At 40.5% G+C, this 16542-nt stretch overlaps 1 protein-coding gene across 1 annotated transcript in view; it reads right to left on the bottom strand.

Annotated features, from left to right (window-relative positions):
- Positions 1 to 16542, bottom strand: part of acbd6 (acyl-CoA binding domain containing 6) — a 34034-nt gene that overhangs the window by 8278 nt on the left and 9214 nt on the right. Inside the window, exons 5-6 of the mRNA XM_059340785.1 lie at positions 15634 to 15739; positions 12487 to 12576 (exon numbers count right to left, since the gene is read on the bottom strand). Coding sequence (XP_059196768.1) covers positions 12487 to 12576; positions 15634 to 15739 — 196 coding nt within the window. The remainder of the gene's footprint in view (positions 1 to 12486; positions 12577 to 15633; positions 15740 to 16542) is intronic.

Here is a 16542-nt window from a genome sequence, read left to right on the forward strand (position 1 = left end):
ACAGATGCAGAAAGAAATTAGACTGGAGATGTAACATTGCAGCAAACTCAATCACTTTAAGTATTACCGATTTAACTTCGGCAACAAAGCTTTGGTTCCCTGGAAGTAGCCAGGTCCAAACTAGCGGGCTGTTAGCAAATATTCTCCAGCAGTGTTAAAAGTTTATGCAGACAGCCTGAGCTACACTGAAAAAAATATATTTTCCAGAAATGTATTGTATTATTTTACAGGGTTTTCAATTGCAAATGCTACAAAAAAGTAAAATTACTTTGATTGCAAATGTTAAATAAAATGTATATTGGAATCTGTAAATTATTTAAAAGTTTAAAAATTAATTTAAAAACATTATAGATTTTTTTTTACAGTATTATTCCATTACTTAATGGTCTTGAATGTAAAATTACAGTGAATTCTATGTAAAAATACACAAATTGCTGAATGTAAAATTGAGGCAACTTTCTGTTTTCTTACAGTAGTAAAACTTTGAATTGAATGTAAAAAAATTGTAAAAAATCTGCCAGCAAAACATACTCATAACATTACTGTCATATTAAAGTAAAACACTAAACTTATTCTCTCTATAAATAAATATTACCCAGACATTACTATTTTTATCTTTAAAATAACTTGAGTGTTGACTGTTTTACGGTAAGTCTTTGGCAACTTTTGCTGCTAGACTTTTTACCTTTTACTTCACAATTTTTATTTTACAGTGTACAGTTCCTCTAATGAGCACAAGCTGTATTTAACTTAACTCGATCTATTCTTTCTCTCCAACTCTTCCTCTCCATTTCTCTTTCAGCTCTTTTTCTCTGTATCATCTTTCTGTGTCTCGATAAACTTTCTGAGGGCTTTTTCCCCCTCTCTTCCTTACCCCGCCCTCCCCTCTTCTCCCCCCTACTGTCCCTGACAGCAACATTAAACAAGTGGGGAAAAATGGACAAGCAATTATGATTTATGATCAATGCATGCAGCAGCTGCTGACTTTTATAATGACAGTGGTCGGGGGGAGGGGGAGGGAGAGAGAGGGAATGAGTGTGTGTGTGTGTGTGTGTGTGTATGTATGGAGATCAGTCTCCAGGGTGTGTGTGTGTGTGTGTGTGTGGCGGGGGGAGATGAGGGGTGAATCGATAGGCGACTGGGATCATTGGTATGCAGATTCCAGGAGATAGCATTATGATGAGCAGGTGCCATTAATCAGAGAGCAACACAGATCTGAGCAAGACAGAGGAGAGGAAGACTCTCCTTCATCAGGACCAGACAGAACAACTTGGAGCATTTTTTAGAGCTTTTACTTCTAAATTTTGCAGACTTTTCTACTTACCATGTTCCATGGCTAGTTTTTCCACAAGAAGTTGCCATTTTTATCTCAATGGGACTTCCTGGTAAATAAATAGATAAGGAGTTTTCCAGTCTATTGTGATAGAATCGATCTCAAAGAAGGAAAGTAGGAAGTCAAGTTGAAAAACGTGTTTTTGCGGTTCGATCCCTGACCGTTGGCGGTTTGTTGCGGCCTACATGTCGAAGTATCCTTGACCAAGATACTGAACCCCAAATTGCTCCCGATGCTGTGTTCATCGGTGTGTGAATGGATTCCCAATGGTGGCAGGTGGGACCGTTTAGGGTAGCCTCTGCCACCAGTATGAATGTGTGTGTGAAAGGGTGAATGAGCGCAGTCTGTAGTGTAAAGCACTTTGAGTGGTCGCAAAGCAACTAGAAAAGCGCTATATAAGTGCAGGTCCATTTACCATTTACAAACAGAAATGTAACTGATGCAGCAGGACATTATCACACAAACATATGTTTTGTGCGTATTGTATGTGAAGGCCTGTGCATGCATATGAGTTTGCCCTGTGTTTACTGTGTGTGTTAACCGTGAGAAGAGTATGTGTGTGTGTGTTGGGAAGGCCCCCCGTGTTAAAAGGATCTGCAGACCGGGGCCGGCCCTAATTGAATCTGGGTCTCCTCTCTGAGCAGGGAGAGGTAACCTTGCCACTCAGCGTGTGAGCACTGCCACCCACGGTCAAATTAGCCTGACGCCAAACTCCCCGTCCTTCACACCTCCTGGGAGTGTCCTTCAGGTGCCCGGGTGATCTCCCCTTCCCCCTCACACCCATGGCTGCCATCAGTAACATCACAGTTTGGAGGGAAATCCTGAATGATTTACAGGTCCGAAGCTGACAGGGGTCCTGGAGGATGCCAGGGATTATAGATATTTATTGTGTCAGAGTTGTCAAGAGGCCTAAAAGTGTGACACACCTTAATTCAGCACAGGTTGTCCTTCCCAAAACAACTCCTGTGTGTCTGGAGCAAAGGGGAATGAGCTCTGAGCGAGGCTGAGCTTATCTTTACCCGCAATAGCCTGATGTTCTTGCCTTCCTCTGCCACACCAGACAAAAGAAACCTCTCTTTTTCTCTAAATCTCCATCTCCTCAACCCTGTTTTCCCCTCCCTCCCCATGTCGCCGGGCTTGCTTGTTCCCGTGGGACACCTTAGCCTCCATTAAAGCCATCAGAGTGGAGGATGAGGTTGCAACTGAGAATTAACATCGCCAGAGGCCCCGTCTGTCCTCCTGCGGCTCATCGATGATGTTTAAAAAGAAATATATGAAATAAATAAATACATAAAAGAGTGTAATATGAAAATCAATGGCCAGGCAGCGGGGGCTGCGGCTGAGGCATTTGGAGTGAGGGACTCATAAAGCTGAGTACTGCGGGAGACTGATGGAAGGCAAAACACTTACTTTGTTTATTCTCTCTCCTCACCCCTCTCCCCTCCCCTCGCTGTCTGTATCCAGCTCTCACTCTCTCGCTCTCTCCCCCCCTCCTCTGTCTGAAACGGTCGAGGACAGCTTTAATGCTCCTGACAATTTATGTGGACGGTTAAGAACGATGGAAATCAAATAGTTGAGTGTAGGCAAGGCCCAGTGAGTGGCCAATAAGAAAGAAACAACAGCTGATGATGGCAAAGAGGACTGTTACCTGCTGGAATGGCTCTTTAGGCCGCACTATTACTGTCAAGTTGCTGGCTCTTTTCTGAGTGCTCATATTATAGATTCATAACTGTATCTATGTCCAATAGGCCCTTTTAACACAGCGCGGCAACAGCTTTCATTTCATCGAGTCCAGCTAATGTGCAGCAGGTACTAAATATGAATCCTATAACAGCAACTTACAGTGTGGCATATAAAATGTCAAGTGGTGTGTGTGTGCGCTGCCTACAGTGCTTTTATGTGTGTGTGTTACACATTAGGAAAGTGTGTTCTGGTTCCTCTGCTTTAACAGATGCGCACACACACACGTTTGAAAATGCAGGAGCAATAAATTATACTAGGACCTATTATAAAGAGGAAGCAAGGAATGGCTTTCTTAAATATCTGCATTAATGTGAGCGCCCAGCTGTGGGAGTGTCTCAGAGTCCACTATTAATCTGTTGCAGAGACACGAGAGTGTGTGAAGGTGCTCACTGTAGCTCTGACACCCCGCCTGCATCCAGCCGCAGCTACATAGATACAATTTACATACTGCAAGCTGGGGACACATGCAAAGGAACATTCATGTGCATGTTCATTCTGCCTTTTGTGTTGCTTCTTCTCTGCAGGTCTCTGTAGTTTGGTAATCCGGATAAAAAAACTCTTTTTTTATCATCAAAATGTTATAAAATTACTTGTGTATATGTTTTCCTATGTCCGGTCTATCTTAATGTCAAAAAGGAAAAAACAAAAAACAATGGCAAAACTGTTCCAGCTATATTTACTCCATTTGAATGACTATTTACATTGTGATTGGATGGAGTATAGAAAATAGGATTTACCGTGTAGCGATTTCATATAGATCATTTATTTGAATTATTAGAAAACATGCTATATCGTGATATACAGTCACCGGTACACCTGTGCAACTGCTCAATCAAGCACATATCTAATGAGCCAATCACATGGCAGCAACTAAACGCATTAAGGCATGTAGACATGGTGAAGACAACCTGCTGAAGTTTGAATGAGGAGAAAGGTGATTTAAGTGACTTTAAACGTGGAGAGGTTGTTGGTGCCAGACGGACTGGTCGTACTGGAGTATTTCACTAACTGCTGATCTAATGGGATTTTCACGCACAACCATCTCAGAATAGTCTGAAAAAGAGAAAATATCCAGTGAGCAGCAGTTCGCTGAGCCAAAATGTTTTGTTGATGCCAGAGGTCAGAGGAGAATGGCCGGACTAGTTGGAGATGATAAAAAGGCAACAGTAACTCAAATAACTACTTGTTACAGCCAAGATATGCAGAAGAGCATCTCTGAATGCACAACACACACAACACTGAAACAGATATAATAAAGTGTCTGGTGAGTGTATATTGTTACCTGGCCATATTGCCCAGCCCTATCAAAGTATCAACCAGTTCTCACTCCCAACTCCTCTGACTTCAGACAAGGACAGACAAGTCCCCATTAGTGTCTGTATGAGATGCATAAAGCTGTCAAGTAAGTAAAAACTTGATTAGATTCTCAGAGCAACAAATGCATTGATCCGTTAAGGGCAGGTGAAAGGGGTGGTGGATGGGTCAAATGAACCCCAGACTATGGTGATGGTGTTTGTGCCTCATATGAAACCCAAACTCTTCATTATCATTTTAAATTAGCCTGTAAATTAACTTCAATATGTACAGTAGATACAGTATGTCACATTTTATGTCACTGCATCCAGTAGTGAAGTACAGATGAAGTTGTTTTTAACTCAAACCCTGATATTTTTTCCTACCCTTAAGTAGTTTTGATGCCTGAAACTAACTGTACATTTCCTGTGAACACAAAAGTTTATTTTGAAAAACCACTATACATGCAATGAATGAGAACTGACACACCATCCAAAACAGACACTAGAGCGATACTTAGAGCACCATGTCGATATGCGTAGAGCCACTGATCATAGTAATCATTGAGAATGTGTTGACAGTACAAGAATTTTGATATTGTATCAATATACAGCATGAAAATCTGTTGGGAAAGTGGAGTAAATAACCTTCTAAACACAAATACCGATTTTCAGCTTATCTAGTGAATTAAAACCAGACAAATTTATAAAAATATCTAATGCAAATATCACACAATACTGCCATGTTGAGTGATTTGTAAGATAGTCAATGATGTCCTTATACACCCAGAGAGGTGAAAGGGACACATACGGAGGTATAAACAGTATGTGTATCTTTGTTTACCTGCTCTATTTCTCCCTCCGTTCTATTTTATTCTCCATTTTTATTCTTTGAATCCTCAATATATTCCGTCTTCTAACTTTCCCACCTTGCTGCCTTCCCTTTCTTAAAGACCCTATATATTCCAGGGGATAGATTGCACAATTACAAACACACATACACACAAACACACATGCGCACACACAATTATGACGAATCTTGCTGGATATTTGTTATGACTGGCCTGACTGAGCCATTAGTTATAGGAGGCAGTGCTGGGAAAGGGGAGGGATACAAACGTGTAATAATGCCTCCACCATAGAATTTCAATCAACCACCATGCTCTGTGTGTGTGTGTGTGTGTGTGTGTGTGTTTTGATCACACAAGTAGTTGACACCACAGTAGAGGACACAGATGAGATGGTTCAGTGTTCTTTGTTTGCTACAACAGCAGGCTGAGCTTGGATTCAAAAAGCTCTGAAAAGCTCACAGTAGAGCTGCGGTATTTAATTTTTGCTGAATGCTGCGACTTCAACATGAAACGTCATAAATACCGATAAAGGTTTACTATGCTTCTTCATGAAAAATGAGCAAGAACAGATGCTAATGCTTACAATTTCTTCAGTTTGATTAAAATGGAATATTTTCTCTGACATGCTTCTTGATTTGTGAGCCGAGGATTTGGCACAAACCAAGAATACCTTATTTAGGAAACGTCCGAAACACTTTTTCTTTAACAAAGAGCAGCTTTGTGCCAATATCGTAATTGCAGAAGTCAATATTTATAGACAGTGTGATTGTTAATATTTTTTCAGTTTATTTAACATGCAGTTCATCTGCACTATGTAAGAGCACTACCAGATTACACGGTGGCCCATAAAGTTGGAAAAAAATATTTTTTACCTCTTTCCATGAAATGATTGTGACAATGTGATTTATTCTTGACAGATAAAGTGTGTATCTTCTTAAAACTTTATTAATCAATCTCTTCCGAACATATCACAATGAAAGTGAAACCACAATTAACAGAGGATTGTGTCTGAAAACAAAAATGACTTCAACTTTATGTGCGATGTGTATAAAACTAATAAGCAAGATACAGTTTTCTTAGACAGCAGTAACATTTTACCAAACTGTCAGTGATTTATGAAGATATATCCATTAGTCTGGACGGAAAAGAGATATGCAAACATCTTGATATTAGATTCATTGTTCGAGGTTTGAAGCAGAAATGCAGAATATTCCCTGGTTCATGCTTAAATGTAAGATCTAGCGGGGTGTCCCGGTGGCTCACATTGGTAGAGCGCGTATCATTTAGGCCGTGTCCTTGCTGCAGCGGACCCGGGTTCGAATCCGGCCTGAGGTCCCTTTGCTGCATGTCTTCCCCTCTGTCTTCCCCTTTCTATCTGTCACTATCTAATAAAGCAGTAAAATGCCCAAAAAATAATCTTAAAAAAAAATAATTGTTAGAACTAGCAACTGTTTAATCACATTTTCAATATTCAGTCTTTAACTTGGGAATTAAATAGTTAATTGTAACATTTTAGAGTGTTGGTTGGATAAATCAAACAAATTATACCTGATGTTTTAACGGCTAAAAGATAACAATATCGGACATTAGATCCAGATGACTCCCTGAACATGCTGGAGAGATTTTATATCTAATCTGGCCTCAGAATGCCTCGGGGTCCCCAGGAAGAGCTGGAAAATGTTTCTGGGGAGAGGTACGTCTTGAATGCCTTGCTTAGTCTGCTACCACCATGACCCGGCTGAATGGATGGATAGATGGAAGGATGGACGGACGGATGGACGGATCAATGGATGGATAAAAATTTGATAACAATTTTTCTTGACAGCCCTATGCCCCACTTACGTGTATTATCACCAAAATAACTAACTGTTGCTAAAATGTATATACATGCTCACTCAAAGTTGTAATAAAATATTTTTACCTCTTTCCATGAAATGACTGTGACAATGAGATTTATTCTTGACAGATAAAGTGTAAATCTTCTCAAAACTTTATCAATGAATCTCTTCACTGATGCATTTAAATATGAATAAACAGAGAATTGTGTCTGAAAACAAAATTATTCCAACTTTATGAGCAACAGTGGAGCAATATATTGCATCTTTGGCACTCTGTACTGCAGTTTCTTGTGACTTATCAGCCAACATTTACAGCAGTACTGACATCTGCAATGACCTAATATCAGATGTCAGCCTAGACAGCAGCTAATGTGACTGAAACATCCCTTTATATTATTAAGAATTCCAGAGTTTCCAGAGAACTCACAGTTTGACTCCATTATATAAATAAATCAACAGCCCGAGTCCGCTCAGATCAATATCTAATCACTGGATCCATACCTTAAGAGAGACTATGCCATTACAAATCAGCCACATGTGTATGTACAGAGCTCCCGCACTTTATTTTTTTACACACAAACTGTTGATACCAGCAAAAAAAACTTTTTTACTAATGTATTAACTGAAATAATAAAGTTGTACACATAAGAAATCTTGTACATTTAATAGGATATTCCCGTCTGCCAGTCGCAAACTGACGCACACACACACATATATATATATATATATATATATATATATATATATATATATACATACACACACTGCAGGTTCTACGTGTACAAGTCTTGTTGTGTGCTCTCTAGCCACCAATTGCAGGCCGCCCAGTCAGATATTTATTACTATTGATCTAGCTGGTCCTGGCTGGAGACTTTTGTTCTGCCGGCTCGAGGCTCTGACCTCAATTAAGTTATGAATTTCTATCTGATAGACTGGGAGCGCTTGGGGCCTGCCGTGGCCATGCTACCACGCTGGATTAATTAGAATTAGCGGTGCTGCGAGTCGCCCTCCCCGCCTCATGGATCATGTTGTTTTAATACAAAGTAGAGGCGGAGGCGTGGGAGGGATGGAGTGAAGGGGACGGGAGCTTTGGAGGGGGAGGGGAGAGTGATGAGGAGAGGGGAAAGATGGAGACAGACGGAAAAAAAAGCAGAAATGAGGCGAGTAAAAAGATGTGAGACCATGTGCTTAAAACCTGCACTGCCTTTTCCTCCAATCACCTCCTTTAAACCTGAACAATGTTTCCTTCCTGGCATTGTGTTGGTGTTGTGTTAACCTGCATCTCACCTGAGCTTTCCTTTTTGTCAGCCTAATCCCGCCTCTCTCACTTACCTTAAATCTACTCTACTATTCCTGACCTTCCTTGTAGGTCTGCAGCACCTCCGGACCAAAGCCCTGCCTTTCTGACTCCACTTCCCATGAATGAGCATGTCCTTTCTATAAATACATTCTTCCAAGGCAACCCTGAAGCTTGTTGGGACAGTTAGAGGAGGGTTTCAGGTGGGATTTCCACCTGTGGGTGTGGGATTACACCATCTGGACAGAGAATGAGCACTAACACACACAAAACACAGGTAGAGACCACAGAAAGGATCATCCTCAATCACTAAATATCTGAGAGTGCAATATTTCAAATGAGCCAACTTCTTTCAAAGGAAAAGCTTTGGGAAATATGCGTATTTGTCTTCTAGTAGAGAATGAAATGAGAAGATCAATGCTAATATCACGTCTGAATGGTAAATAGCCAGCAGACAGTTAGCTTAGCTTAGCACAAAGACTTGAAACGAGGGGAAACAGCTAGCCCGGCTCAACCAGCAATAAGCATTTAATTAATATAAAAAACAAGAGATAGAGAGATAGTTTCGGTCCTTCGTTACGATTGGTTGAGCCACATACAAACACATCACTATGACCACATTACATCAGCATTTCTGTACTAAACAAAACTAAACACTTAATTTCATTCTTGCTTAAAAATTTGCTTCAACTTTAATGGAAACGTGGCCAGTGTTGCCAGCCCTGTATGTTGCCGTTTGGTCATTAAATATTGACATCTGATACCTTACCTTATTTGTAATGTCTTTAAAACAATTATACTTCTTCCAGTTGGACAAAACTAAACCCTAATTAGAGACAAATCAGTGGGATCTGTTTTCATGGCCGTTGTGATATGATGGAATGTCCTCAACTTAATCTGAGGCCTCATTAATGCTCTTAAATACATTCTAGCACACAGGATATAAGTCCAGTGTTTAAGCCTTAATTTCCATTATTACACTAAGTGAGGTTTTACTGTCATCTTTCCCACAGTTTGTGCCCCACTTTCTCTGGGTGTAGTAGCTGAGGGAGCGGTGATACGCTGAGGACGGGAACCGATCTATTGGCAGGTGGCAGAGCTGTGATCTGTGTATTCAAACACACACACACACACACACGCACACACACACACACACAGATCTACCTATTGTAGTCCCTCCCAGCCTTGATCCAGGATTAACTATCAAACGAGCCTTTAATGCAGGTTACCAGGGTTTGGGAACAATTCACTAAAACAATCAGTTGATTAATTTCAAACGATTTTCCTCCTCTGCCAAGCAAATAATAATACTTTTTGTTTTAACTCTGAAAGTCCCCCTCCCCTTTTTAATCAACAAATTAAGCATAAATCATGTTTGATCTTTATTTACTGGTTGCTCGGCAGTTGGTAGAGGTCATGAGAGATTACTGGTCGCTGTAATAGCCTGCAAACAACCCAAACATTCCTCTATTCCTCACAGAAAACGCCCACACTCTTTGTTTCATGTGACGGGGGTCTGCCTTTGGAGCAGAAAGGACAGACATATAAAGCTGCTCCATCAAGTTTTTATCTTTCTCTAATATAACAAACTTCCCTTTCCTTCTTCTCTGCCAGTTTCTTTTCTTGACCCCAAGTACAAAAAAACAAAACAAAAGGATGTTCGAGCAGCTTCTAATGAGAAGCATATCGTTCTCTAAGCTTTACATAGTGAGATAATTTGGCATTGCGACAGAGTGGTATGATTTAGCTGACTATATTTTTCTCTCAGCCACCTCTTTGCCACCTCATAAATCTGCTCCCAGTAACTCTGCTGCAGAGGTCCAGTGTCTTTAATACTCAGGCTTCTCCATGGACGGCTCCCTCCAACACCTGAGAGGGAGCAGGTGAAAAGGTCTGATGACCCGAATGCACAAACTCAGGATGTCTTTGCTCTCATTGGCTACAAAATGCCCCCTTCTGAAACAATGTTGAAAGGTTTTTGCGTACACATATTTGCTCAAAAAGGCACATTTTTAGAGCTGAACAGGATAATAAACGGGACCTGTTATGTCCTTATTTTTGGCATATATATTTGTATATAATGTTACAGTGTCTGATGTTCAAATTAAACATGGCAAAAGTTTCAAATAATGTGGTAAGCGTAGGTAAAAGTGAGCAAAAAACTCAGGTTCCTGACTGTTTTGAACACTCTGCTGCGTCATCGTGCGTGTGTGTTTGTGTGTGTGTGTTTGTTTGTGTATGTGTGTGTGTGTGTGTCTGTATGGTTACTGATGAGCAGGTGCTTGTAGGTTAGCCTTGGCCACCAGTGTATGAATGTGTGTGTGAATGATGATCTGTGTAAAGGGGATAAGGGGATAACTTTCATGAATGATTCAGGCTAAAAGGAACACTAGATTATTTCCCTCTGTGTGTTTTGATATGAAAACCCGTCATATCAGCCAAACTGTCAGGGGCATAAATTAAAAGTCTACTCAGCCATCCATTATCACTACCTGGCCAAAGATTTACGTTTTGTGCTTGAAAAATCTTGGCACATTGGGTTATCAATTTATATTTTATCGATAGACACATGGCTGTAAATATGCTACACTTTAGAAAAGGACAAAAGCCTCAATCTATACATCAATCCTCCTCTGCTGTCATTATCTTGATATGACTCTAAATCATTAGTGAAGTGTTTTCATAGTTATCCCACTGTTAAGTCTTTTATGAACCATTCGCCACAAATCCACCCCCTCCCTGCCGGCATTCAAAAACAAAAGGGGCCATGCATGACCACAAAAGAGAAAGTCATTTGTGAAATGTCCTGATTATGTGGGTTGTGCAACGTAAAACAATTTGCCTGATTACTTCCAATTGATTCGGCCTTACAGTTAAAGCCTCAGTGTGCAGCCCGGTGAACTGCACTGTGTCGTGCCGCCGGGCAGGGAAGAGGAGTAATTTCTCCGATGTGCAGCTGAGCCAGCTTACCGCCAAAGCTAAAGCCTCCTGGATGCCGCTAAACCTCGGGGAGTCCAAACACTAGGCTAGCTACCAGCTAACTCTGTCTGCTAAAGCCCTGGGGGATTTGTCTGTGGCACAAAGTGAATTAAAGGTGACCTTCTGGAAAGGATGGAGAGAGAAAAGAGAGGGGCAATGGACATGTCACTTTTTGCTTGGGGTTTGCATGTACTGGTGTGCAGAGCAGTGGTACAAGGAATATGACTTTCCTACTTTCAGAACAAAACACAGCCACTAGACTTGTATCCTGATTTAGGAAAATGTTGCAACACATCTTTGTTCACTTCAAGGGATCAAACGAAGACATTAAAGTCTCCAGCAGAGCAAAGCATTTGTATTGAGTGAATAAGTGTCATCAAAAAAAACTTTGCACTACATGAATTTTTATGTTCCTCCACCATCTAAAAATACTCCAGCTTAAGTAAGTATGCAACTAACAATTATACTCTGAATTTATTTTCTCTATTACCAGTTAATTGTTTAGTCTATTAAATGCTAGGAAGTAGTGGACAATGTCCATCCCAGTTTCTCAAAGTCTTTAAATGTCTTGTTTTGTTAGCTCAAAACCCAAAGATATTCAGTTAAATATGATGTAAAACAGCCATCTATTGCCATCTTTGCATGAAGTATTTATTTAACAATGATCAATGATGTTGACTAATCAGTGCAGCTCTTCTCTCTGGTTCAGTAGTTTATACAATTATGGATGTGGAATCTAATAACGCAATAAAGATCTGAAGTCCCGTTCCACTTCATGTATTTTCCCAGAAAGGGTTTCTTTCATCGATCTTTTTTGAAAAACTGAAACACAATACTGGTGTCTTCAGTCCATATAACACAGATCAAAGCTCACAGGAGCTGTAGCTGTTGAATGCTGATCAAACAAATGTTGTTAGGTTAGGGAGAAAAAAAGCAGGAAGTAGAAGGTAAAACAGGCTGAAGTTGGAGGCAGGACTTTTGTTCTCTAGTGCAAATAACTTGAAATGAGACATACCACATGAATACTGTATAAGAAGTTGTCATAACATTTAAACAAGAGGGGCTCATTTGGCATTTTACAGACTAATTATTCCACTGATTAATAATCAGAATCAAAAACAAAAAGACAGTAAAAGAGAAAACTGCTGCTCACCTGACTGTTGATGTCGGCTTTGTGTTGCAGTAATACAGACACCAGCTCCTTGTGTCCCCTGTCACAGGCCCAGTGCAGGAGAGCCCGGCCCTGCACACACAAACACAAGTCAGTATCACAATATTACTGATTGGTTTTCAAAGCGAAATGTAGAATAGAGTTAGTAATAGTAGAAAGTGATTTTGATTAAATATGATAAATTAAATTAAACAATTTTTTTTGTATTCGCTGCGCGTGAAGGACCTTCTGAAATTTGAAGATCCGACAATTATTTCTGTTTAATTTATTTTTGGCTTCACTGATTGTAGACTACAATTAAAATTGGAGCTCTGATTTTTATTATTATTTCTTTTTTCAAATCCTGATTTTCTTTTTCATTCTCCATTTTTATTCAGCTTTTTACAGTACAATTTGAACAAAAATTAGGACATGGAGCATTTTGGTTTTAAAGATTTTTTTTTATTGTTTAATAACAATAATAGACTTACAGACATACAATCATACCCATACATATAAACTATGAAACTTGTAAACATGTGGAAAAAGATTTAAACAAAAGAAGGGCATTTTGGGGAAATATACACTTTCCATTTCTGCCATATTTCCTCAAATGTATTTACCTGAAGCTTCGGCAGATAAATGATGTAATTTTGATGATTTTTTAAAAAGAAAAATTGCTTTTCAAACCCGACTGTGGGTTGTGGCATTCAGAGTTTGTCAGACAGTTATGAATTACAGCAGAAACCCACAGGACATCCTCCTGCTCTTCATCTACCTCATGGTGTTCAAAGTTAACTTCCACTTCAATCTGTTTCTTCGCTTTCAGACAAAATAAATTATGCACGATCATTCGGAACTCAGAGCCTTTGGGCCTCTGTGCCATAACGATCTGTGGACAGAGTGACAACGTGTGTGTGTGTGTGTGTGTGTGTGTGTGTGTGTGTGAGTGTGAGACCAAAGAATAGCAATAAGGTGAGGGCAACCTAGGAGGGCTCACAGACAAATCATAGTACACAGTCTGTAAAGCTTGATTGATGGGACACTGTGGAAAAAACAGGAGCAGCCCCCTGATCAGCAGCCCCCTACTCTATCTCACATAGATACACACACACCTACACACACACCCTCCATAGGTCCAAGATCCTTGTTCTAATAAAACCATGCAACCTCATTTTTCAGTGAGGCCAATTAGGTAAAGCAAACTCTCCAAGTTCAATTCTGTTGCTTAAATCATATTGATCACCATGGCTGCATGTTAAAATGGATACTTATGAGCCGGGCCAGAATACCAATAAGTTTCTCTCTCTCTTTCCTTCCCTCCCTCGCTCTCTCTTCCCTGCTCTCTTCCAGGTGTTTGTGCTGCTGACTGCTGGCCACATTTTCACTAAAGAGCAGAGTTTACTGCTTCCAGCGGGATACTGCACACACACACAAATTAAGTGGGCTTTTGGGGGAGTTGCAGTGATTAATAAAACATTGAATGTGTCAAATAGAATAAGTGCAGCATTCAAAGCTAGGAACACACCATTAACAGAGACATTCAGTTTGGGCCGGCCAGTTTGGGCATTAAGAAGGGTCTGTTCTGATTAGGGCTGTAATAGTCCGGGAAGGTAAAGCACAGGTAATAAATGTTTAGCACTCTCTGCTCAAGTGGGCAGATAAGTAAAAGCCTCCATTTTCCTCATGTGAAGAGGTGAACAGAAGCACGGCTGTGTGGAAGGACTAGCAGTTACTAGAAAAGGTAAAAATAGAGACACAACCAGACACACAAATAAACAAAACCTGCACACTCTGTTTGGGCTATTGGAGTACATCTTCGGTTGGTTTCTGGGGGCGATTGTTGTCATTTTTGCAGCGCTGTTCAGTGCTTAAACAAATTCTGAAGGTCTGCATATGCGAGACCACTCAGCTATGGACTCTCATTCAGCAAGCTAACCCAGTGGCACAAGAGGCCAGCAGCTGCAGAGAGACACAGTGTGGAGAGCATATTTTTACATCTGTGAATGAATGGCTTATATTGACCATATGATCCTGCCAGTAATTGCTGGAACACTGGAAAGACAAACTAAGATGGTTTTGATGAGTTTTAATTTGTTTCTGTCAATAAGTAAAGAAAAGATCAAAGTGTGTTGGACAATGATATAATTAATAGGAGAGATATCAAGAGAATAGTAATAGAAATTAAAATATTTTGTTTTTCCTGATCGATTGGTCATTTTTTTTACCCTTACTTGAATATAGTTGTGATATTAGATGACTTTTTAAATTTTTAATTATCTGAAAAAATAAGCGTTTGAGGCAAAGCAGCAACCAAGAGCATTGATGAGCAGTATGTTAAACATGTAGGAATATGTTCTGACAATCCTCCACACACTTGCAGTCTAAGCTGATATTTGGCTTTGTTGGCAGCTACTAGAACAACATAACACATGTGGATATTTGGCCACACACCCACAGAGTGAGCACTGAGGAGCCTCTCTCGCTGATGTGAAACTTCACCACTGCCCTCTGCTGCTGAGCACACTGCGCTGCAGCGGTGCAAACGACAACAATGGCAGTGGCCAGACAAAGCTTTTTCCCTGCCGAGGTCCCTCGACCATCTGGCCTCTGACTGTGAACTCACCAGCCGACTGCCTGCTTATCAGAAAAATGGCTGTGATGAAAGGGAGCGAGCCATTTGGCCCGGCCGATAATGAATCAGGGACAGATGAATGGATTTCAGGGTCAATCCAGAAAAAAACACCTCGCGATGGTAATAGCTGTTCACACAATTTACTCACCTCCGCCAGAGGAGAGGTTCCCATGTGTTTGTGGTTTCTGATCATTGAAACTATTATGTAACGATTGCAAAAAGAGCTGCATGGACCATCCCCCAGTGACCTGTATTTTCCATCATACTCCACTGATCATTTTCACCTGACCTCCTGCACCAGGGGTCAGAGCACAGGACAACAACCTGCAGCTGGTACAGACTCAGTGACTTGTTAAAGTGCACTTCAGCAAGCACATGTAGGGTCTAAACATGGATCCTCTGGATACATACATTCCCTACTTCCTCTTCCCCTAGTAGGACAATTAATAGCAACCCTTACATGCCATCAGCACAGTTTCTTTGACATATTTCCAGGCACTGTGCTCTGTATTTACCTCTTCGTCTTTCGTGTTGACATCAACTTTCTGGGAGATGATGGCCTTGCTGATGTGGTCGATGTTATTTTCTCTGCAGTAGTCAAAGATGTTCTTATCCTCTTCCCTGAGAGAGACACAGAAACAGAGAAGACTCAGTCAACTTAATGCCTTGAACTATCTTTTGTGGGTTAAGGCATACTATGCAGGAATTGTTACTTTAAGATATTTAAACTTGTCCCCTCCTCCTCCTCGCCTCAACCAATGTGAAGCAGATTCACTCTCAATTTGGGACAACCTTTTCCTACATCTACCTCGCTATATTTGCAACACTAGTTGTGTAGCTTTGTGCCTGAAGAGTGAGGAGGAGTGAAGAGAAGAAAAGAGAAAACACAGGTAGAGGGCAGGTTCTCTGCAGACACAGACACCTCCACACACTTCTACTGGGTCATAAATGATCATTGAGTGGGATTTTCTTTTTTAATCTAAACATAGTATACCTTTCAAGAATCAGACGACTTTGATTGGCTTTCTTTGTATTACTTGCTCACATTCTGAGACCTATGTTGGATATTTCAAGAGCCTCTACATCATGGTGCACACACAATGGCGGTGAATGGGAAAGAAGTATCCATACAAGAAGAATGAAATGACAGAAGTTATGTCAGGCTACTTGAATGTTTTGACTCATGACTAGTAATACCTCATTAGGCAGCTATCATCACCTTTTTCTCAAAAGTCTTAGATTCCACTCGTCTGCACTAAAATGCAGTCCTGAAGTTAAATCAGGTCCAGCAGTGTTTTTGAAAACAGCTGAGAAGTGTAAATTCGCCTGAGGTATAAACACAGCAAAAATGAAAAAATTTAATGTGGATGTAACCTTATTCCCAAAGACAAATGGTGACAGTATGTGCAGATCCAGAGGAACAG

This window comes from Centropristis striata, chromosome 9 (assembly GCF_030273125.1).
Source record: "Centropristis striata isolate RG_2023a ecotype Rhode Island chromosome 9, C.striata_1.0, whole genome shotgun sequence".
NCBI classification, from domain to species: domain Eukaryota; kingdom Metazoa; phylum Chordata; class Actinopteri; order Perciformes; family Serranidae; genus Centropristis; species Centropristis striata.